Genomic DNA, 22,294 nt, shown 5'->3' with positions numbered 1-22,294 from the left:
GCGGTGTCACCCCAGGGGCTCAGCCGGGCCCCACGGTGCCAAAAGTGGCTCAGATGGGCCTGGGTGCGGGCAAGGACAAAATGGGGGGAACGGGGACGCTTTGGGGACGGCCGGGCAGTGGTGTTACTGTGGGACACGCCGGTAAGGCCACCTGGGGCAAATGCGGCACGGAGCAACGTGGCACGGCGCAACATAACACGACGTGGTACGGTGAACCTGGCACGGCACCCCGCGGCTCACCGCACCACAGTGCCAGCAAGCAAAGGGGCCTCGGTCCGGCGCTGGCACCGCTTTGGGCTGCCCCAGCACCCCCAGCCGCAACTCGTCCTCCCCTGCTGCAGCCGGTGTCCTTACGGCACAGTGACACCCACCTCGGCCACGACGGATGCCTTTGGTTCACGCAAAACCAGTGAAGAGGAGGAAGAGCGCTGGCAAAGGGGTCAAGAGGAGCCCGGCCTTTGGCAGAGAACCGGCCCGGCACCGGGAAGACATGGCAACCTGGGAGCCCGTGCCCAGCTGTGCCAGCTGACAGAGGGGCTCCAGCGCATTTTGCCAGTGCCCCCCATGCCACCCCAGCATAGGACGGCAGTGAGGGCCAGGACCAGCAGAGCCACATTTGCCACAGACAGTCCTAATGGCAGCGACTACACTGCCTGACCTTGGCACTTTCATTAATTAGCAGGTTTCTTTCTCCCTGCAGAAACGAGGGCAGCGCTTGGCAGTGCCACAGGGCCCAGCAGCAGCCAAAACAACCCCTCACACCCCCACCCTCCACACCGGGTAGGCACAACACCCCACGTTCCACCTGGGTGCTGCACACCCAGGACTAAGGCCAGGAAGGCAGCACCCATCACCACCCCCCTCCATCCTTGCTTGGCACCTAAACACCCATTTTTAACCCCAAAGTACCATCACGGCTTCCTTGGGAAGAGGAGGCAGGAGCTCCAGCTCAGGTCCCCCTTGCCACCCCCCCTCCCCCACAGCACACACAGCCCCCAGGTGGGTTTTACTGCAGCGCTTTTTGTATGGTTTTTTTTATTTTCCTTACACAATGATGTGTTGTTGGGCATTACAATTTCTCAACTTTAGGATGACTTACAAATTTTGGTTTCCTACCGTCATGTGAGAACATTAAGGCAACGTACAAAAATCTTACATAAATTAAACGATGCGTAAATTTACAGGTGTCAATGCAAAGTTTCAGCAACTCAAGTTGAGTAACTTCAGCCCCGTGATGTCAACTGGGATACAGGTGGGGAGGAGAATGAAGAACTGGTTCATAAGGCTCGGATGCGATATGTTTTCCCAACCTTGCTAGAACGGCAGCGACAGAAGTGAATTCTTGATGGACTCCTACCAGCCTCTACAGGAAATCTGGAATACTCCACACTGGATGTACGGCAAGTCTGACTCCAAATACCCTGTACACACCGGTCCCGGCCCGGGGCACGGGGAGACAGGCCACTGTCAGTCAGTGTAGCGAGCTGCGGGAGCCCCGGTCAGGCATGGGCTCTCCTCCACGGCGAGGTGCCAGGCCAGCCCCGCGGCCGGGAGCGGATCTGTACAGGGTATTTTGCTCAGGTGTACACCGAGGGAACAGTTAACTCGAATAACAAGGTCAAATCAAAGTGACAGCTCAACCATCCAGTGCCGACATGTGTCTAACATCAGGTACAGACTTTCCAAGGGCAAGTTTCTTTTGAAAGAAGGCTTATTCCAGTTTTATGAGGCTAGCATGAGGTGTATAAATTTGCCTGGGCAAACATATACTAGTGAGACAACTCATGCAGCAGGCGCAGCGCGCCTGCCAGCAGTCCATTTAGAAGCATTTACGGTGGACGATGGATGGGCCGGACTCATCGTACTCCTGCTTGCTGATCCACATCTGCTGGAAGGTGGATAGCGAGGCCAGGATGGAGCCACCGATCCAGACCGAGTATTTGCGCTCAGGGGGAGCAATGATCTGAAAGAGAAGAGCAGCAGTGGTCAGAGCGGCCCAGCCTTCTCCCGCCTCTCCCCCCCACCACTGGCCTGCAGCCTCATCTTGCCGTTTCTTACCTTGATCTTCATCGTGCTGGGCGCCAGGGCTGTGATCTCCTTCTGCATCCTGTCGGCAATGCCAGGGTACATGGTGGTGCCACCGGACAAGACTGTGTTGGCATACAGGTCCTTCCTGATGTCCACATCACACTTCATGATGGAGTTGAAAGTGGTCTCGTGAATGCCACAGGACTCCATGCCTGGGGAGAAGAGTTGCAGGCTCATTAGTACCCAATGCAGCACCTCATTTGGGTCACACCAACCCCACACTGCAGAGGCAACCCTGGCAGTTACCGCCCTGGCCCACACCTACCCAGGAAGGAGGGCTGGAAGAGAGCTTCTGGACACCTGAACCTCTCGTTGCCGATGGTGATCACCTGGCCATCAGGCAGCTCATAGCTCTTCTCCAGGGAAGAGGAAGAGGCAGCAGTGGCCATCTCCTGCTCGAAGTCCAGGGCAACGTAGCAGAGCTTTTCCTTTATGTCACGGACAATTTCCCTTTCGGCTGTGGTGGTGAAGCTGTAGCCTCTTTCTGTCAGGATCTTCATGAGGTAGTCTGTCAGGTCACGGCCAGCCAAGTCCAGACGCAGGATGGCGTGGGGCAGAGCATAACCCTCGTAGATGGGCACGGTGTGGGTGACACCGTCCCCAGAGTCCATAACAATACCAGTGGTACGACCAGAGGCATACAGAGACAGCACAGCCTGGATAGCCACGTACATGGCTGGAGTGTTGAAGGTCTCAAACATGATCTGGAAGGAAGGGGGGGGGTGGGGAAGAAAAAAATAGATCAATTAGCATCAAGTCATGAGCTGGGTCACTTGCACCCACATTAGAACACACATGCTGACATGCAAAAAAAAACAAAACAAAAAATAACAAAAACCAAAACGGTGTGTGAAAGAAAAAGCAAAGAGTGCAGGCAGAAAACACAAACAAAAGAAACCTGAGGCGTCAAGGAAGAAATGCCAGGAGTACAGAATCCTGAAAATGTCGGGAGAGAGAAAAAAAAACCAAACTCAGGTTTAAGATGCCATAACAAAAGAAGGTTTGTGAGCAAGATGAGAGTGACGAGTGGCCACCGGGCAAGCGACAGTACCTGCGTCATCTTCTCTCTGTTGGCCTTGGGGTTCAGGGGAGCCTCTGTGAGCAGCACAGGGTGCTCCTCGGGAGCCACGCGCAGCTCGTTGTAGAACGTGTGGTGCCAGATTTTCTCCATGTCATCCCAGTTGGTGACGATACCGTGCTCGATGGGGTACTTCAGGGTGAGGATCCCTCTCTTGCTCTGGGCCTCATCCCCCACGTAACTGTCCTTCTGCCCCATGCCCACCATCACACCCTGCGAAGCCAAAGCTGAGTCAGCGCCCGCCCGCCGGCAGCACCGCCCCGGTCCGCCCTGCTCTCCCCTCCCTCCTCCTCCTCCTCTTCCTCCTCCCGCCTACCTGGTGCCGGGGGCGCCCGACGATGGAGGGAAAAACGGCGCGGGGGGCGTCGTCCCCGGCGAAACCGGCCTTACACATCCCGGAGCCGTTATCGATGACGAGGGCGGCGATTTCCTCTTCCATGGCGGAGGCTCTGCGGGGCGGGACGGGTCAGCGAACCCGGGAGGCCGCGCTGGCGGCGGGCCTGGACCCCCCCCCCCCCAACTCCTCCGCCCCGGCGGGACGGACCCCTCCCCTTCCCTCCCCCCCGCTCGCCGTTTGAATCTCCCGCGCCCTGACGTCACTCGCCGCCGCCACCAATCGCGCCGCGCCCTCCCACAGTACCCTGTTTAAGCGGGCGACACCATTCCAGCAACGCGGGGGGGGGGGGGGGGGGGGGGGGAAGCATAGACACGATACCGCCACAGCTCGCCTCGGCCAGGAGCACCCCCCCCATTATCCCCCCCCCCCCCCCCCTCCGGGGGACTGTAGAAGGGGGCGGCAGGGGCGCGGACCACGCCCCATGGCCGCCGGTGCCGCGGGGCCGGTGCCGGTACCTGTGCGGGGGAGGCTGCTCTCGGCGCTGGGGAAGATGATGCCGCCTGGTCCGCTGCCGCCGGCTGAGTGAGACCGTCCGGCTCCCAGCCCCGCGCTTTTATACCCGGGGGGCGACGGCCCCGCCCGCCCGGCCGAGAACATCGCCATATATGGAGATCTTTCAGAAACACGCGTTTTCATTGGCTAGCGCCGTCCCGGCCACGTGGGGTAGCTGCCGGGCTGCCCCCGCCCCCCCCCCAAGCTGCACCCCGGAACCTGCATGGGGCGATAGTTGGGGGGGGGGGGCGACCCCCCGGACCCGGTGGGGACCCCCGGCCGCGCACACCCCACACCCCCCCAGCCGAGCACCAGGCATCCCCCCCCGGCAGCACCCGGTTCCCCTCCGGTAGCGCCGGGGGCCTGGCCGGGCCTGGCCCTGCACCCCGAAGGTGGCACCGCGCCCCCCCCTTCCCCCCAACCCTCACCCCCCCCCATACACACCCACCCACCCCCTCCGGGCAGCACGTGCAGAGCCTCAGGCAGCACGTGCACCCCTCGGGCAGCACGTGCACCCCACCCACTCCATGGGCACCCCACGACCCGCAGCAATACCCGGTACCCCCCCCAGTGCAGCACAGCGCACCCTTCGGGGCAGCACCTGTACCCCCCCCAACACCCCCCACCTGCTGCACCTGCACCCCACCAGCAGCGCTCTGCACCCCGGCTCCCCCCCCCCAGCTGCACCCCCAAACTCTGGCAGCTCCGGCCCCCCCCCCCAAAAGCCCCATCACACCCCAGTTGGTAACACCTACATGCCGCACACCAGCACGTCCATCCCCCGGCTATAAGCACCCCCCAAATGTCAGCGCTCCTGCCAGCACCCATAGGCAGGCCGTGCCCCCGGTGCGCCCTATGGACAGCACCCAGCACCCCGGCAGTGCCGGCCCACCCACGGCACCGCGCAGCCAGCGCCGGGCACCCCAAAAAACTCTGCCTCAGCTCCGCCATGCACCCGCTGACGGTGCTGACACCCCACCGACGGTGCTGTGCATCCCACCCTGCCTGGGTTCGGCATCTCCCACGGGCACCCCCCGGCTGCACCGCCCCACCCGGAGCATCTCCCCACCAGCCCGGCTGGCACCCCAGCTCCGGCAACCTCCATGGCCCCCGCCGGCCCGGGGCCCTCCTTGTGTCTGAGCCCCCCCTCTGCTTCATCAGGGGGTGTCACGGGCTGTGCACCCCACGCTGCTGCTGGGTGTCATGGGCACGGCTCACACCAGCGCGTCGTGCCGGAGATCCCTGCACCGTGCCAGGTAGCCACGCACCATGGCAGGTACCCACACACCACCATGGCAGGTAGCCGCACACCATGTCTGGCAGCCACATGCTACACCAGGTAGCCACACGCTACACCAGAGACCCACGGACCGTGCTGGCAGCCCACGTGCCCGCCGCGCAGCGCGGCTCCCATGCCCCCAGCCCCTCCGCGCCGGTTGGGCGCGGGGAGGTGGCGGCTGCCGGCCTTGCCATCACCCGCGCCTGTGCCAGGAGCAGCCGGCGGTGGAAACTCGCGTCTTCCGAGGGATTCCCAGCACCGCTCGGGGACGGAAAGCCGCACGCTCAGGCCTTCCCCGGCAGGCCCCGGTGCTGCCGGCGGCTGAGCCTGGACGAACATCGCAAAGGGGTGTCAGCGGTGCAGCGGCAGCAAAACGGGGGTGCCGGGGTGCGGGGCAGGGCGGTGCCGGCGCTGGGTGGGTGGCAGAGGGTTGGGGGGGTCCCACACAGATCCCAGCACGGCTTGAGGGGTCTCACGTCCCCACGGCGGTGCCAAACGGCCCAGTGTCCCGGTGGGCGGCAGAGGGCTCGGGCTGGTGGCCGGCGGCTGCCGGCACCTCAGGCTGGGGGGTCTGGCTCGGGGGGGGGCTGCGCAGGTGACAGCCCCATCCCAGGGTGCGAGGACCGGCTGGCCCGCCCTGGTGCCCCGTGAGTCAGGGACCCCCCACCCCGGGGCCGCGGACACCGAGTGGGGGGGGGGTGTGCTCCTAGGGAGGAGACACCGGGGGCCGATGCTGCAGGGATGGGTGATACCGGGGGGGGCTCCGGGGCGATGCCGGGTCCCAGCCCCGGTGCTTCCTCCTGCCCAAACAAGGCAGCCCCGGCGCCCGGTGAGTAAGGGCCGGGCAGGGCCGGGGCGGTCCCGGGGCGGGGGGGGGGAAACCCGCGATGCGGGGCGGGCGCAAGGCAGCGCGTCCCGGCCGTATTAGGAGCGATCGGGCCGGTGACAGCGGGACCGCCCGGCCCCGACACCGCCCCGGGGACCTTCGGCCGGGCCGGGGGGAGGAGGAGGAGGAGGAGGAGGAGGAGGAGGAAGGCGCCCCGCCCCTCCCCGCGGTGATGCGGGGGGTGCCGCCGGTGCGCAGCCTCCGTCGCCGTGGTGACACGGAGTCACCGTCCCCTCCCGTCGCCGGGTGTTGGCGCGGGGGGGGGATGTGTGTGTGATGGGGTCCCCAGGGGATGGGGCAGGGCACAGCACCCCGACCCTGACACCCCCCCACCCCGTTCCCCAGCTCCAGCCCAAACCCCTGCCGAGCCCCCCCCCCGCCGCCCCGAACCCCCCCCATCCGCCAGCCCCACACCAGGGTCAGGACCACGCCGGGGAGCCCAGCACCCCCCATCCCTCCTGGGAAGGGTGGTGGATGGAAACCAGGGTGGGGGGCACCCACCCCGGCCCCCTGTGATGCTTGGGCGGGAGGGGCTGTCATGAGCATGTCGGGTCTCAGCAGGACCCCCCCCTCCCCCACTGGGGAGCGGGGCTAGGAATGGTGTGGGGAGGGGTCCGGCTGTCCCCAGGCCGGGTGGCTGCAGGGACAGGCTGTAGCTGTGGGGCAGGGCCCCCCCCCCGCGATGAGAACCTGACCCCCACCGGGGAGGGCTGGGGGGGGGCCAACGCGTATAAATACAGCTCCCGGCTGCTCTGCCAGGCAGGTGCTGGCGTGCACCTGCCAAGAGCCAGCACCGCTGCCCTGCCAGACCTGGGGGGCTGCCCACGACCCCCCCAGCCCCCCGGAGCCCCCCAGCCCCTGCAAGACCCTGACCCACTTATCCCCCCCCCAGCCCGAAAGCCGACCCGTATCTGTTTCGTCGAGGGTCAGTTACATCGTGCCAGGCAGCGCAGCCACGGCTCGGGTAACTCAGCGGCTGGGGGGCCGCGGCACCCCCCCGGCATGGTAAGAGAGAGCCTGGCCATGAAAAAGTCATGAGGCAACCAATCCCTGGGACCTATTTTCGGGAACAATAACTGGGTGCTGCGCTGACACCGGAGCCGCGGGGCCGGGGGGAAGGTGGCAGCGGGAGCCATCGCGGCTGGGGCCTCAGTGTCCCACAGCGGCATCACCGGTGCACAACCGGTTGCCGGCACAGGGGCTGGCACCGGGTGTCTGAGCACTTTGGGGTGCAGGCGATGGCAGAGCTCGTCCCTGCCAGTCCCCAGGGGCCTGCGGTGGAGTGTGGCCGAGGCCGGGGGTCCCTGCGGCTGTGCCTGCCCCAGCCAGGGGGTCCCAGCTGGGCTGGGGGCAAGATGCCTGCAGGGCAGGAGTGGGCACTGTCCCCTGCACCCCTGTCCCCCGCCAAGGCAGCACACCCACACCACTGTCACAAGCTTCAGGCGGTCTCAGCCCCATGGCGCTGGAGGACCCCACGCCCTGGGTGATGGGGGTCCCAGCCATCATCACCCAGTGGGTCAGGGTGGGGGGGCGGACGTGACCCCGATACACAACTGCAGGAGGGATTTGGGGCCACAGGACAGATGGAGGCCAAGGGCCCCAAAGCAGGATAAAAGGTTTAAACTAATCAAAATGCCTGGCTAATTGGTAAGGCGCTTAGGGGCTGGCCGGGAGGCGGCGCGGCTGGGGGTGACCTGCTGCTGAATCAGAGGGGCCGGTAACCTTAGCCCGCTGGGAACGGATACGCCGTCCCGCGCCCGGATCGGGTTCCCACCCAAGTTTTCCACCCGCGGCTCCGCGGCGGGACGGGCGAGAGCCGGGGCCGCGGTGACGGACGGTGGCTTGGCCGCGCACCCTGAGGAGCCGGCCGGGGGCTGCCGCAGTGCCCCCTCACCCGGGGTCTCGGTGAAAGCCCCGCTGCAGGTTACGGCCACCCCGGTGCCTGCCACAATCTGGCTGGACTTGGTAATCCTACCTGTGGCTAATTAAAAGGGGCACAGCCCGCAGCCCACCCCCGGTGCCCCCCTGCCGTGCCGTGCCGTGCCAAGCCACCCCGTGGGGCCAGTGCGGCAGCGGCACCGGGGCAGCGCAGACGTCCCCGCGGGTGCAGCCGGCCGGCCCCGCCGCGACGCCCGGGCTCGGTAGGGCCGGGGAGCCCCCGCCGGCCCCCCGGGGGCCACCCCACGCCGGCGGAAGATGCCAACGAATGGGATCCACCAGGTCCTGAAGATCCAGTTCGGGCTGATCAACTGCGAGAGCCGGTACCTGACGGCGGAGAGCTTCGGCTACAAGGTGAACGCCTCGGCGCCCAGCCTGAAGCGCAAGCAGATCTGGACGCTGGAGCAGGATGAAGCCGACAGCTCCGTCGTCTTCCTCAAGAGCCACCTGGGCCGGTACCTGGGTGCCGACAAGGACGGGAAGGTGCGGTGCGAGGCCGAGCAGCCGGGTCGGGACGAACGCTTCAGCATCATCACCCAGTCGGACGGGCGCTGGGCGCTGCAGTCGGCCCCGCACCGGCGTTTCTTCGGGGGCCGGGAGGATCGGCTCTCCTGCTTCGCCCCCAGCGTGACGGAGGGCGAGCTCTGGACCGTGCACTTGGCCATGCACCCCCAGGCCAACCTGCTGAGCGTCAGCCGCCGCCGCTACGCCCACCTCAGCGCCCACGAGGACGAAATCGCCACCGACAGCAACCTGCCCTGGGGGGTGGACGCCCTCATCACCCTCTGCTTCCAGGACAAGAAGTACAGCCTGCGCACCGCCGACGAGCGCTACCTGCGCTGCGACGGCACGCTGGTGCCCGAGCCCGGCGCCCGTACCGGTTACACCCTCGAGTTCAAGGCGGGCAAGTTGGCTTTCAAGGACTGCGACGGCAAATACCTGGCACCCACGGGGCCCACCGGCACCCTCAAATCCGGCCGCAGCTCCAAGCCGGGCAAAGACGAACTCTTCGACCTGGAGGAGAGCCATCCCCAGGTGGTCTTCACGGCGGCCAACGGCAGATACGTCTCCATCCGGCAGGGTAAGGGCTGCCCGCACCCCGCTGCCTGCTCCCTGCCTGCCTCGGGACCCCCGGCTGTCCCAAGGGGATTCCCTGGGGATCGGCTCGGCTGAAAGCACCCGCAGCCATGAAGGACTCTGTGGGAGCTCCCCTGGGACCCCCGCCACGGGAGGAGACCCTGTAATAACAACAAAGGGGAGGCTGCGGCCAGTGGCGTTGGGGTGGGAGCAGCAGTGGGGCTGTGCAGGGCTCCGTGGGTGTGCACGGGGGTTTGTGTGTGTGTATACACACGCGTGTGTGTGCGAACAGGGCTCTGGGGCTGTGCACGGGTTGGGGGGTGTGTGTATACACATGTATGTGTGTGTGAACAGAGCTCCGTGGGTGTCCACGGGTCGGGGAGCGTGTGTATACACATGTATGTGTGTGTGAACAGGGCTCCGTGGATGTGCACGGGAGGGTTGTGTGTATACACGTGTGTGTGAACAGGGCTCCATGGGTGTGCACGGGGGTGTGTGTGTGTGTATACACACACGTGCATGTGAGCAGGGCTCCGTGCAGTGCATGCGTTTGCGTGTGCAGCCCACGCGTGTTTGTGCATGGACAACGCTGCACGCGCATGCGCGTGCACAGCTCTGTGCAGCCCATACGTGTGCGCGTGTGTACGGGGCTCTCCCCAGCGTGGCGTGCGCACGTGTTTGCGTGTGCACGGCTCCGCAGTGCTGTGCGCGTGTACATACGCGTAGGGCTCTGCTCAGCGCCGCGGGCACGCACGGGGCTCTCTGCGGTGCCGTGCATGTGCAGGGCTCCACGCAGCCGTGGAGGTACACGCGTGTGTTTGCACACACAGCTACATGTGTGTCCTCCCCTGGCACGGGGCTGAGTCTGGCAGCCCCAGGCAGGCAGCTGCAGGCAGGAGGGCGTGGGCAGGGCTGTGTGCCCCTACAGCCAGATCTTGCACTGGGACCACGGCCTCCAGAGCCCGTGGGGGTCCCCCCTAAGGGACCCCACTCGCCCGGGCAGCGGTGGCCGTGCCATGCCCCTGGCTGCCCTGCCATCCCTGCGGGCACCGGGAATGCGCCTGCTCCTGTGCCAAGCAGCTTAGGGCCGGGTGACGGTGGCGGGCAGGCTATAAATAGGGGGGCTGTGCACCGCGGCACTAACCAGATGGATGCAGCAGCAATCAGATTAATCAGCCCAATTAGCGTGATTGTTCGCAGAAGGATTTACCGCTGCTGGGGAGGGGCCAGGGGAGGGAAAGCACAGCTGCAGCTCATCGGCACACGTGGCCAGCACCGACGGTCGCTCCCGCCTGCAGGCGTCAACGTCTCGGCGAACCAGGACGAGGAGCTGAACCACGAGACCTTCCAGCTCCAGATCGACCGTGACACCAACAAGTGCAGCCTGCACACCAACACCGGCAGCTACTGGACCCTCGTGGCCCATGGAGGCATCCAGGCCGTGGCCACCGAAGTGTGAGTGGGGCCGTGCCATGGCGTGGGGCTTCGGGGGGGGGGAGAGGCTGGGGGGGACAGGCTGCCCCAGCTCATGCTCACTGTCTGCCACCAGCGCTGCCAACACCATGTTCGACATCGAGTGGCGCGGGCGGCGGGTGGCCCTGCGCGCCAGCAATGGCCGGTATGTCTGCACCAAGAAGAATGGGCAACTGGCGGCTGTCAGCGACACTGTGGGTAAGTGCCTGGGGTGGGTGGGGGGGGTCCCAGCGTTGCCCTCCCCACCCCAGCCCGCGGTGCTCAAGGCCGGGCTCCCGTGCAGGGGAGGATGAGGAGTTCACCCTGAAGCTGATCAACCGCCCCATGCTGGTGCTGCGGGGCGAGCACGGCTTCGTCTGTTACCACCGTGGCTCCAACCTGCTCGATTCCAACCGCTCCGTCTACGATGTCTTCCACATCAGCTTTAGTGATGGCGCCTACCAGATCCAAGGTGGGTGATGGGGTGGGGGGCTACTAGGGTGGGGGGCTACTGGGAGTCCAGCCAGACCCCACTGACTGCCCCCGGTGACTCTCCGCAGGCCAGGGGGGCAAGTTCTGGTACGTGGCAAGCAGCGGGTCGGTGTGCAGCGATGGGGAACTCTCCGAGGATTTCTTCTTCGAGTTCCGGGAGCGGGGACGCGTGGCCATCAAAGGGAAGAACGGCCGGTATCTGCGCGGGGACCCGGCCGGCACCCTGCGGGCTGACAGCGAGTCCGTGCTGCGGGCCACGCTCTGGGAATACTGACCTGCCTGGCACCGGCAGGCATCCCCCGCCACAGCATCCCCCAGCCCGCCCCGCTCCCAGGCTGGCTGGGGATGCTAGCTCGTTCCCAGGCAAAGGATGGCGGTGGAGCCGGCGCTGGCACCATCCACAGCAGCTGTGTCCCCGACCCCCTTGACTCATGGCATTAAAGTCAGTCTGGATCACACCGGGGCATCGCCTCATCTTCCTTGGCCTCCTGCAGTGCTCAAGATCCACCCCCATCCCTCCCCCCATGCCCAGCCCAGCGCCCACAACCCCAGATGGAGACTGGTGAGCCGTGGGACCCCCCCCACCCGCCATGGCACCCCGGCCCTGCCGCTGCTCTGGGACACAGGGACCCCCCCAGGCTGCCACAGGCAGAGCTGCCAGGAGGTGGTCGCAGGGTCCGGGGGTGCCGCAGGGGCAGCTGGCGATGAGGCTCGGCCAAGCAAACCTGCTGTGGGCAGGACCCCAAGGGGCTGCGCAGGGAGCTGGAGCCCGGAGGGGCTGGGATGCCCATGGACCCTCTGCCAGGCTGGAGGAGCCTGGCAAGAGGGCTGGGGGGGGTGGGCAACGGTGGCAGCCCCCCAGGGAGCTGGCAGGGCCCTGCTGGGAGATGGAAAGGAAAAGAGACGGGCACTTGCTGAGCGGCACGATCGTTTTCATGGCAGACGACAGATTTACAGACACTGGAGCGGTGCGGGGAAGGACTGGGCCAAAACACGCTGCACCACCACAGAAATACAAGATCATTTATAGAAACAACGGGGGAGTGGAAAACCCCCTCCCCTGCCCAGCAGAAAACGGGGCTCCCCCGGGCAGGTGCCCGCTGGGCACCCTGGCACAGCACCCTGTTTGTCCTGATCCTGAAAGTCAAGGCGGCACGGGGGCACAGCCCACAGCCGGCATGGCACGGCGGCCGCCGGGAGAGCACTAAACTACCACGGCTAGAACGATCCACAAGACAGCACGACCCCGGGGGCTGCCCGCCGGCGTGGCCGGGCTGGGGGGCGGCAGGGTCAGGCCGGGCCAGCCCAGAAGCCCCCGCTCTGCCGCTGGAACCCCACGACCCTCCGGTGCTGCCGACAACACGACCACAAAAACACGCACACACACACACCCCCCCCCCCCCTCAACCCGGACCACCGCCGCGGCCTCCCTGCCCTCGCCACCAGCCCTCCCACCCGGGCCCACTCCTCCTCTGGCGGGGGGGGGGGTCTCTCCCCACCGCTGGCCCGGTGGGCACCCACCCCGGCCGGCGGGGCTCGGGGTCCCCGGGGTGCGCTGGCCACCCCCCTGCTCACAGGAGAACAAGGCTGGGGTTGCGCAGCTGCCTGTAGACGTGCAGGAGCTTCTCTGCTGTTGCGTCTCCCTCCTCGCCGAGGGGCGGCCGGTCGCGTAGGGTCTGCGCTTCCTTCAGCAGCATCTGCACAAGGGAGACGGAGCTTGAGAGACACACGTCGGTTCGGGGCTGTGGCGGGGTGGGTGGGGGGTGTCCTAACGGTGGACCCCATGGGGAGGGTACAGGGGTATGGCAGGTCCTCACCTCGTGGTTGGCCTGGATCTGGCGCAGGTACTGCATGCGGAGGTCGGGGGGGCCCGAGCCCTGCGCCGCCTGCTCCAGCACCAGCGCCTGCGGGGAGTGGAGAGCTCTGCCGGGACAGGCGCCGAGAGAGCCGGCTGCGGCAGCACCCAGCCCTGGGGAGCCTCAGCCGCGGCACCGGGCAGGAGGCAGTTCTCCACCTGGCAGCCGCGCTTCCCTGCTCTCCCCAGGCCTCGTGCCGGTGCCGAAGCACCTCTGGGAAGGCTGCCAGCCCCCACGTGCCGCGGGGGCCCCTGCTCTGTTTAGCTGCCAAACTGACTGGGGCCCATTCCTGGGGCAGAGAGCAGACACCTCTCCCAGGGCTCCATGGCCCAAACGCCCAGAGCTGAGGTTTGGGGCTCAGAAAGGGAGCGGGGTCCGCCATGGTCCCGCTCCCCAGCCATGCTGGGCTGGTCTGCCACACGGTGGTGCCAGAGAAGCCCTCCCAGCGAGCCCGGCTGTGCCCCCAGGCTTTGGCCCTAGGCCTTTGGCTTGCTTAGGGTTCCCCCTGTCCCCCCCAGGGTCACGTCTGCTGGGGCCAGCGGCACAACCCCGCGGCGACAGCCGAGCATACCTGGATGCGCCGGATGACGGCGTGGTGCATCCTGCACATGTCAGCCAGGGACGGGCTCTCCATCAGGATTTCCACGGCCTGGATGGGACCCGCTGGGCTGAGGTCGTTCATGGCCACCTGGGACAGCGAGTACATCCTCACTGCAATCATCGCTGGGCAGGGGAGGGGGCAAGGGCAGCTCCAGGACCTCTCCCCATGGGCACAGAGCTCCCCGAGAGGCTCTCCTCCTCCATCCCTACTCCCTGCACCCCCTCCCAACCCATTTGCTCTGCAGTCTGCTACGGGCAAATGCAGGAGAGACGCTGCCAGCCCAGCTGGGCACATCAGACCCCTTGCCCAGCCCCTCCAAGGGGCATTTGCCCCGGCCCGGCCCCGGTGGCCATCAGCTCACATCCACTCCTTCAGCCTCGGCCGGGAACAGCAGCTGAGGCATGTACCGCAGCCAGGAGAGTGGCCGCCGGTCTTGCCCGGTGCTGCTGGGGGCAAGTGGATGCCCGTTTGCTGCTGGAGGTGAGTGGATGCCAGTTCCCTGACGAGGCACAGGCTGCCACCCCAGTGGATTTAATCCGGCAGGCTTAGCCCAAGCAGAATTAACACTGTCACTAATCACATTGGCAATATTAGAGCTCTCAAGCGTGAATCAACCTGAGCCAGGTCATTGCCAGCATACAGGCGGCTGGGCCCCTCAGCACAGGGTCCACTAGCTGCAGCAGAAGAGCTGGGCAGCAATTAGTATTTTCCCTTTGCGCTTAGAGGGGGGTTTTCACGTTTAAGGGGGACGAGCTGCAGCAGATCAGATTTACACCCCAAATCCAGCCATGTTTTCGCCTCACTTTGCAGAGCCAGCAAAGCGCAGCTGGCCAAAGCAGCAGGGAAAGCCCATTTCTTCCAGAGCTGAACCCAACACCAGGCTGGGGCACAGCAAGTGCCTGGGGCTACTACATCTCAGCAGGGCTGGGCAAGAGATGGCCACGAACAGGAGCCACACCGCTCCAGTGGAAATGCAGTGGAAAAAGACAAGGATCCTGCAGGCCAGTGAAAGGATGGTGAGGGGACATCTGCCCTCACAAAGCCAGCCTGCCGTGCAGAAACACGGCAGCAACCCACCGCCCTGCCTGGCAGGGAAATGAGAACATCTGGGGGACACATACTCGCCCAGAGAGGGAGGGAAGCGGCCACAGCCTTTGGAAAGTGCCGGGTTGGGAGAAGGGGGACTGGCAACGCAGCCTGTCCAGCCAAGCACACAAGCCCCAGCCCCACAGCGTAGCAGCCAGCAGGCTCCCAGGCGTCCGGACCCACAGATGACAGCCTGGGGTCAGCACGGCAAGGCCATACATCACCCAGCTCCCTGGCACGAGTGAGGGGCTGCGGGACGGAGCCAGCTTCGTGGGATGGGGGCGCAGGGAATTTCTCTGCGGGGCTAATCCATTCCTTGCCTCTCGGACAAGCAGCTGCACCTCGCCTCCATCCGGCGCTGCGCCGCGCACTGATGCCACCTCCCTGCTGCTCAGCGCCTCGGCCCCAGCGTTCTCAGCCAGCAGCCAGCGCAGCGTGGCACAGCTCAGCGAGACATCTGGGGATGAAAGGAGAGAAAGCAGAGCTTGTTACGCTGCTGAATGCCCTCCCTGCGGCTCAGCAGCCCTGCTCAGTCCGGAGCGATGCAGCCAGTGCAGGAGGGAGCGGCGTGTGCCTGGTGCAGCCCCTGTGAGGCCAAGACTGATGCAGGGGCTGTTGCCCTCCCTGCTGAGACAAACTGAGCTTGGTCATGTAACTGCCACAGCATCCACGTGTCAGCCCACGAGCAGACACGTGCTGAGGGGGTGACTGCACGGGGTCACGCAGCCCTCCTCACCCAAGGAAGGGGCTGGTGACCATCCCAGCCTGCACGCACAGGCTGTGACAGTGCCATCCTGGCCTCTCCCGAGATGGCCACAAGCCAGGATGCAAATACCTCTGCCCAAGGAGATACCCCAGGAGTTCCTGGGATGCTCCTCTCCTGGGACCCACCTGAGCCAGAGGTTTTCAGCGCATTTTTCAGCAGCTCCGAGGACACCCTGATGGACGCTGCCGAAGGGGGCAGGTTTCCCTCTCCTGAGGTGTGCGGCAGCTCGCTGGCTTTCACCCCCTCAGGCTCGGTCTGCTCCTGGGATACTTTGAGGAAGGTCTCCACAGGGTCTGGGGGGGCAGGGGGGGCAGCTGCCGGTGGGGAGGCATCTGGCCCGGGGGGGCTGCTCTCGAAACGGAGGCACTGGAGCATGTCAATGGTGCATTCGCTGAGGGGCAGGCAGATCCCCTCTCTGTCTGGGGAGAGGATGGGTGAGTCGTCGGGCAGGAGGTCATCCAGGGCCTCGGAGGAGTCGGAGCCGCTGCCCAAAATATCCCGTAAACTGTAGTAGAGGGCACAGGAGATGGTCAGAGGCAGGTCCAGCTTGGTGTCTGCAGCAGAGCCGAGGGGCAGCGTCAGCTCCCTCTTGTTCCCAGGGAGGAGCTGGTCAATGGGGAAGGTGAAGGTGGTGGCAGAATCCACGGACTCCTCTTCTAAGGCACAGGGGCTGGCCAGGAGCTGAACACAGAGGGTCCAGCCCTCCTCCAGGCTGTACTCGCTGCAGTTCTCCAGCAGACAGGAGATGGTGACGGTATCTTGGAGCAGGAGGCAGCTCCAGTTGGCAGTGACAGTGCAAGCAATGGGCTTCTGGCCTTCTTGGCTGGACAGCAAAGCCGCGCTCACGTTCATCACCTGGTTCAGGCTGGCCAGGGCTCGGTTCTTCTGGTCCACTGCCTTCTTCAGGAAGGAAACTCTGCAAGGACAAAGCATCAGTGCTGAAATAGCAGGAAGGACGGCAGCTGGGATGGTGGGTCAGCGATGAGAGCACAGCAGAGGCCAGTACCAAAGGCTGCTGCACAAATGGTGCTGCGCTGCCACGGCAGACGAGCCGAGCCCGGTGCCATGAGCCACCCCAGGAACCCCCCTGGCTCCTTCTCCAAGGCAGTGCTGGATCCATGCTGCCTGCAGGACTGCTCTGCCCACAAGCCCCCATCAGCTGAGCTGACCCTGAAGAGTGGCTCCGGCCAGCCAGACCCCAGGAATCCCCCTGCAAAGAAAGGGGGGACTCACCCACATCCCCTCCCCACACGCAGACGGCCGTGGAGGCTGGAGGCACGTGCCTGCCCTGCCTGTTACTGCCGACTTGGCAGGCATGGCGGGGCGTCTGGGAGTGCCTGGCACCCTGCCTCTCCCACCTTCTGCCGCCGAGGCTGTAAACACCAGCCTGCCCGTAGTGCCGGAGCCAGCTGCACCCAGGGGAGGGGGGCAGCCGGCGGGGCTGCCCTTAAACACTATTTTTAGCCTATTGAGGTCAGGGGGGTTTCCCAGCCAGTCTCCTGCACTCTGGAAAGGTAAATGTTGGAGCAGTTACTGACAGAGACCTCACAGCCAATGCACAAAAACCCAGCTTGGTGCTCATAAACCCGGCAGCTCGTGGAGTAAGAGCAGCCCTGCCCTTTACCTCTCCGATGTGTTGCCTATCCCGGACAGCAGCTCCTTAATTCTCCGGCCAGCCTCGGCGGGTGTCAGCCCCACATCGGTGTCCTCGGGGCTGCATAAGCCGCAGGTCATGAGGCGGCCTTTGGCAGACAAGGCCAGCAGCTCCGATTCACCTGTGGGCAGAGACGGGGACAGGTCAGGCAATGAGGGGCAGCAGTGGGGGGGCCAGGAAGGCAGCCGGGGCTTCCCTGATGGCTGGGGGATGGGGATGCAAGGGGACGGGGGAGCACAGGATGGCACTGCCTGCCCCAAGACAGCAGGAGCCAGAGGTATCGCCTCCATCTGTAGAGGGGTACAACGGAGACAGGACACGGACCAGGACAGCACACCCATCTCGCACGCAGCTCCCTGAGAAAGGGCTGCCCCCCTGAAGGGAAATGCACCCCCCCTCATGCCTGTCCTGTCCCCGCAGCTCCTGCTCACCAACAGCCCTGCTGCCCCAGCCATGCTTCCCGGAGCTGGCCACCCCCAAGCCAAGGCCAGAAGCCGCTGGGGGAGGCACCGGGGGGGGGCCACAGCACCCTGGGAGACAGCGCTGCCATGCAGGGTCCCCAGCGGCAAGACGCATGCAGCTCCATGGGCAGCAAGCGGGGCTGGGCGCAGGCAGGACTGCCTGCCTTGCTCTCGCCTGGATGCCCCAGGAGCCTCTCCTCGCTCGCCTGCCTGTTCTGGCCCTGTTTGCTTCTCGTGTTGCCCCATGCAAGGGATTCAGCTACAGCTGCGAGATGCTTTCCCCCCCATCTAGGCCCTCTGCTCCATTCCTCCACTCCCAAGGGCGAGCATGGCACCTTGCTGTGTGCCCAGGCTGTGATCAGGCACCGCACACTGCCCTCGCTGTGGGGGGGACACAATTAGCACCCAAGCTGTGGGGCTGGAGCGCGCAGTGCGTGCAGGCTCCGAGCGGCCACGCAGAAGCCCCCAGTCCAGACAGCGGCATGCCTGGAACCCCCTTTCTGAAGCGAGCCTCATCCCAGCTTGTTCGGGGCTCCCCGCAGGCTGCCCTCCGTGCGGGGAGCCCAAGGGGACAGGCAGGGCTGGTGCCAGCACCCCATGGGAACCTGCGCGGACCGGCCGCCTCCTGCGACGCCGAGCAGAGAGGAACCACGAACGGGCAGGGAAGAGCCGGAGCTGCCAGCACGCCTCGCGTTCAGCCCGAGTTGGCATGCTCAACAGAAACGACTTACAAAAACGAGGGGAGTCAACAAGAACGGATGGAGGACGGAGCCCAATCTGGACCGTAAGGAGGGGTGGAGACGTATGGGCCGGAATAGGCAGCTATCCTGCCCCGCTCCACCCCAAGACCCAGTGCACGCCCCACTGCCGGCAGTACCTTCTGATGCCCGAGAAGACAAGGAAAGAGCCACAACGCTACAGATACTTAAACTGGCCGGAGACAGGACGGGAGGCAGGACGCCGGTGCAACTCTCCGCGTCCTCGGGGTCGGAGGAATCGCCGACCCAGTCCAGGTCGACGGCGGAGATGTCCGAGTGCGTGCTGTAATACATCCGGCTGCCGCTGCTGCAGGCGGCGCAGAGAATGGGCCCACGCAAGTAGTACTCCCTGAGCTCCGGCACTGTTGCCTCCTCCCTCTGATCCGCCTTGACGGCCACCATCTTCCCGTAGTGGCCCACGGCCACCACGCAGTCACAGCCAGTGTCTCCGAAGAGCTGCTCGTCCTCGGCATCCTCTGCCGCCCTCCGCTCTGTTCTCAAGGCCCCAATGAAGACGATGGGCTCTTCCAAATGATGGAGGATCTTCACGGGGGGGTCTGGGTTCGAAACGTCATGGCAGCCATCGACAGCCGTTGAAGAGCTGAGGGCCTTCAGCGGTACGGAGCAGAGCTGTCCATCCGGGAAGCCGCAGAGGATCATAGGAGACTCCAGCATGGCAGCGTCGATCCCAAAGAGCAGGCTGAAGAGGGGCTCTTCCAGCACAAAGCCCCCTGAGCACCACAGCCCCTCCCCGGACCCCACAGTGCCTGGGGAGGATGCGCAGCACAGGACGGGGAGGAAGCGGGAGGGCGGGCTGTCCCCCTCATCACCGGGCTGGGGGCCGGGGCAGAAGCCCACCTCGCTGACCTGCCGGTACGGGGGACTCTCCTGCTCGGGGTGTGGAAGCTCGTGCAGTTTCATCCACCATTTGCCGTGAGCCTGGGACAAGGTGATGACAAAGTTGTTGAGCAGAGTGAACATGCACAGGCTGGAGTCTGGGAAGATGCAGGCGTCCGAGTCCACAGGGAAGACGCCGGAAGGGCAATTGCTTTCTTGGCCGTCGCCATCCGTCTGCTCCATTAACCTTCAAGCAAACAGGGAAGAGCTCTCAGCCAAGCCATGGGGCGAAGCCAGCGCTTCCCTTGGCTGCCTCTTACCCTGGCCCTCGGAAACAAGCTCCCCGCAGCACGGCTTTTAGCATCTGCTGCAAGAGCGGCGATCCAGAGAGAGCCAGAGCCTCAGACCGCCTAATGTTTCCCATGCCTGCGGGAGGACGGGTAGGGAGAGGGCAGCGGCGGAAGCCCAACATGTCACCCCAGCCACGAGAAGCAGCCCCAGGACTCCAGGACTAACAGCACGGGACTGGCTCGCGCCCCTGGCGGTGACAGCCGGCTCACCTGCTCTGCTGGTCCAGGGAGACACAGTAAATGCCACTGTGGGCACAGAGGATGTAAAGATGCCGGGGCTGGGGCAGCAGCTCCACGTGCCACACCTGGTCGGGGCACCGGTACACGGCCTGGGTGGGAAAACAGAAAAAAAGTCATCTTTCTACGGAACCCAGAGGGGCAGTGGGGATGGGGCGACTTGCTGCAGGTGCAAGTGCCGCGGGACCCACGGTGCCCAGGCTGCCAGGCCGGGCAGAGCCCTGCTCACCCGTGCCAGGTAAAGAAAGAAACCACTCGCTGGACAACGCTCCCTCCTGGGCAACCCTAATGCAACTGTGAATTAAAGCCGTTATTTCCTGCAAACGCAGATTACAAGCAATTTCCAGGACTAAATCTATCCCTGGGCAGCACCGCAGACTGCGGACCCAGCTGGGCTTTCCTGGGCAAGGGGCAGCCGCCCTCAGTGAAGGGCAGCAGGGTGTCGGGAGAAGGGCTGCAGGTAACGAGGTAGCACATCGCTCACACTCCCTGAGGGGAAGGAAAATAGCGACCAGAAAGCCAGTACATGCTCTACTTTCCCAAGAAGGAGTGCAGTGTAGGAGGCAATTCCTGACATTACAGTGCTGGCTTTCTTAGAAATGATAATAGGAAAAAATTAAAAAAAGAAGCTGTGTATAACTCAACACGACGACTGCTGTTAGTCACAGCAAAGACAATAGTGAAACCCTTTGTAGGTGAGAAATGAAAGAGATGTCACTTTGCTCGGGGAGAGAAAAAAGCCTTTCTAGTTTAATTAAATGTTTGTCTCACAAGTTTAGGAGAGGGGCCAGACGGCAGCACCCCCCACCCCCAGAAGGGGCCTTGGAGCCAGGTAAGGGGGTTTGGGGTGGCTCGTGAAGTTCGTTTGTGGATAGGGGGGACACCAATGGAGGGATCCCATTTAGACTGGGCGACCGGTGACAGGGAACACGACTGGCATCTCCACCACCTTCGCCCTGTCCCGGCACACCAGCCCCCAACCCCAGAGCACCCTCCCGGCACGGGGGGCTTGGGGTGAAGCCCCCCCACCCCCCAGCCCTACCAGTCCACTCACCTTCAGCACCTTCCCCTCCTGGTCATAGACGTAGACGAACTCACTGCCGTTGGAGAGGTAGATCTCGTTCTCATGGCACAGCACCCGGGGCTTGCCTGCTACCAGCCCCCCCACCGGGCAGCAGAAACCGGCCAGGTAATCCACCCTGTGGCCCACCTGCGCCATGGTGCCGGGAGGGGCGCAGTGCCAGCCTGGGGGTGCGGGGATGGGGGTCAGCGCTGGGAGGGGGGGTGGTGGTGGTGGGGGGGTCACCCACGCTCCAGCCGGCACTGAAGGGGAAGGGGATGGGGTCCCTCTGTGAGGACCCCGGGTGCAGGCTGAGCGTGGCCCCCCCAGAAGGCCACTGACAGCCCCAGGAGTGCGGTGACCCAGCCCCACAGCCCCCCCCACTCCTGACTGAACCCCACAGCCCCCCCCCCGCAGGTCCAGACCCATGCCCACCTCCCCCAATACCACAGGCCTAGACGCCCCCGCCCCACAAGCCCCCCCCAATACCACAGGCCTAGACCCCCCACCCCACAAGCCCCCCCCCCAAGCATCAACCCCAGCCACCCCAGCCCCCATTCCAAGCCCCCCAGCCTCAGCCCCACAGCCCCCACCCCCGCCCCCGCCCCACCGGCCCAGCCCCCCCCAACCCTCCATCCCACCCCACACCTCAGTCCTTCCCCCCCCAGCTCCTCCCTTCCCCCCCCCCAGCCCCCCATTGCCTCCCGGTGGGGTTGCGGTTACCGGGCGGGGGGCGCGGGCAGCTCCGCTTTACGGCTGCGCGGCGGCCGCCGCCGCAATGGGCGGGGAGTTTGCGACAGGCCGTAAAGCCGTGATGGGCGGACCTGGGCCGGTCCGTTCCCCAACGCCCCCCCCGGGGTCGGTACCGGAGGAGGAGGGGGGGGATGAAGGTGAAGCCCCCACCTCGGGGGCGCAGAGAGGAGTGAGACGATGCTGGTGACAGCGGCTTTATTAATGGCGAACGGGGGGGGGGCAGAGGCCTGCCCCACAGCATGGGCCTGACCCACAGCCGCCCCCCTCCCCGCGGGTGGGGGCATGACCCGGCCGCTGGGATGGACCCCCACCCCGGGCTTGGCTGAGGCTCCTTAAGCTGATGTCGTGTTCCCCCCCCCCCCAGTGCTGATGCTGGGGTGCGGGGGTGGCTACTGCGGGGTATTGGGGGGCCTGCGGGCCGGCTGGGGTAGCCCCCGGTGGCGTGGGGGGGCTCCAGGACCTCGGGCCCGGCTCAGCTGGTCGACGAAGGCTTCCACCTCGGCGAAGCGTGCCGACAGCCGCCCCAGCTGCTCCTTCAGGGAGCTGAAGTCCCGGTATAGATCGTCCAGGGCCCCCGACAGCGATCGGATCCTACCCCGGGAGTTGGGGGGGGGGGGGGGAGAGAGGTGAGGGGTGCGGGACCCCCACCGATCATTCTCCCACCCCCGGAGGGGCATTGCCAGGCCCCCCGCGGCC

At 65.3% G+C, this 22,294-nt stretch overlaps 3 protein-coding genes across 4 annotated transcripts; 1 reads left to right on the top strand and 2 right to left on the bottom strand.

The window, feature by feature from the left end:
• Nucleotides 1–1,059: 1,059 nt before the first annotated feature.
• Nucleotides 1,060–4,177, bottom strand: ACTG1 (actin gamma 1). 2 transcript variants are annotated; one of them, XM_069799411.1, is made up of 6 exons: nucleotides 4,019–4,177; nucleotides 3,483–3,615; nucleotides 3,140–3,379; nucleotides 2,354–2,792; nucleotides 2,059–2,240; nucleotides 1,060–1,963 (listed from the first exon to the last, which is right to left on the bottom strand). In XM_069799411.1, exons 2-6 carry the CDS (start codon nucleotides 3,603–3,605, stop codon nucleotides 1,820–1,822), a joined length of 1,128 nt encoding a protein of 375 aa, XP_069655512.1. In that variant the 5' UTR covers nucleotides 3,606–3,615; nucleotides 4,019–4,177; the 3' UTR covers nucleotides 1,060–1,819. The 2 variants fall into 2 exon arrangements, with proteins under 2 accessions (XP_069655512.1, XP_069655513.1); XM_069799412.1 differs by lacking the exons at nucleotides 3,483–3,615; nucleotides 4,019–4,177 and adding an exon at nucleotides 2,987–3,024 and having other exon boundaries at nucleotides 3,140–3,215.
• Nucleotides 4,178–7,866: 3,689 nt separating this feature from the next.
• On the top strand, nucleotides 7,867–11,637 carry FSCN2 (fascin actin-bundling protein 2, retinal). The gene is made up of 5 exons (XM_069799409.1): nucleotides 7,867–9,239; nucleotides 10,534–10,690; nucleotides 10,785–10,906; nucleotides 10,992–11,159; nucleotides 11,248–11,637. Exons 1-5 carry the CDS (start codon nucleotides 8,417–8,419, stop codon nucleotides 11,451–11,453), a joined length of 1,476 nt encoding a protein of 491 aa, XP_069655510.1. The 5' UTR covers nucleotides 7,867–8,416; the 3' UTR covers nucleotides 11,454–11,637.
• Nucleotides 11,638–12,094: 457 nt separating this feature from the next.
• Nucleotides 12,095–21,847, bottom strand: FAAP100 (FA core complex associated protein 100). The gene is made up of 10 exons (XM_069799407.1): nucleotides 21,569–21,847; nucleotides 20,840–21,030; nucleotides 19,759–19,877; nucleotides 18,481–19,445; nucleotides 17,113–17,263; nucleotides 15,614–16,404; nucleotides 15,043–15,179; nucleotides 13,607–13,723; nucleotides 12,997–13,083; nucleotides 12,095–12,876 (listed from the first exon to the last, which is right to left on the bottom strand). Exons 1-10 carry the CDS (start codon nucleotides 21,837–21,839, stop codon nucleotides 12,751–12,753), a joined length of 2,955 nt encoding a protein of 984 aa, XP_069655508.1. The 5' UTR covers nucleotides 21,840–21,847; the 3' UTR covers nucleotides 12,095–12,750.
• Nucleotides 21,848–22,294: the final 447 nt, after the last annotated feature.

Source organism: Haliaeetus albicilla, chromosome 12, assembly GCF_947461875.1.
Source record: "Haliaeetus albicilla chromosome 12, bHalAlb1.1, whole genome shotgun sequence".
NCBI lineage: Eukaryota > Metazoa > Chordata > Aves > Accipitriformes > Accipitridae > Haliaeetus > Haliaeetus albicilla.
This window is presented reverse-complemented; position numbering and strand designations above follow the sequence as displayed.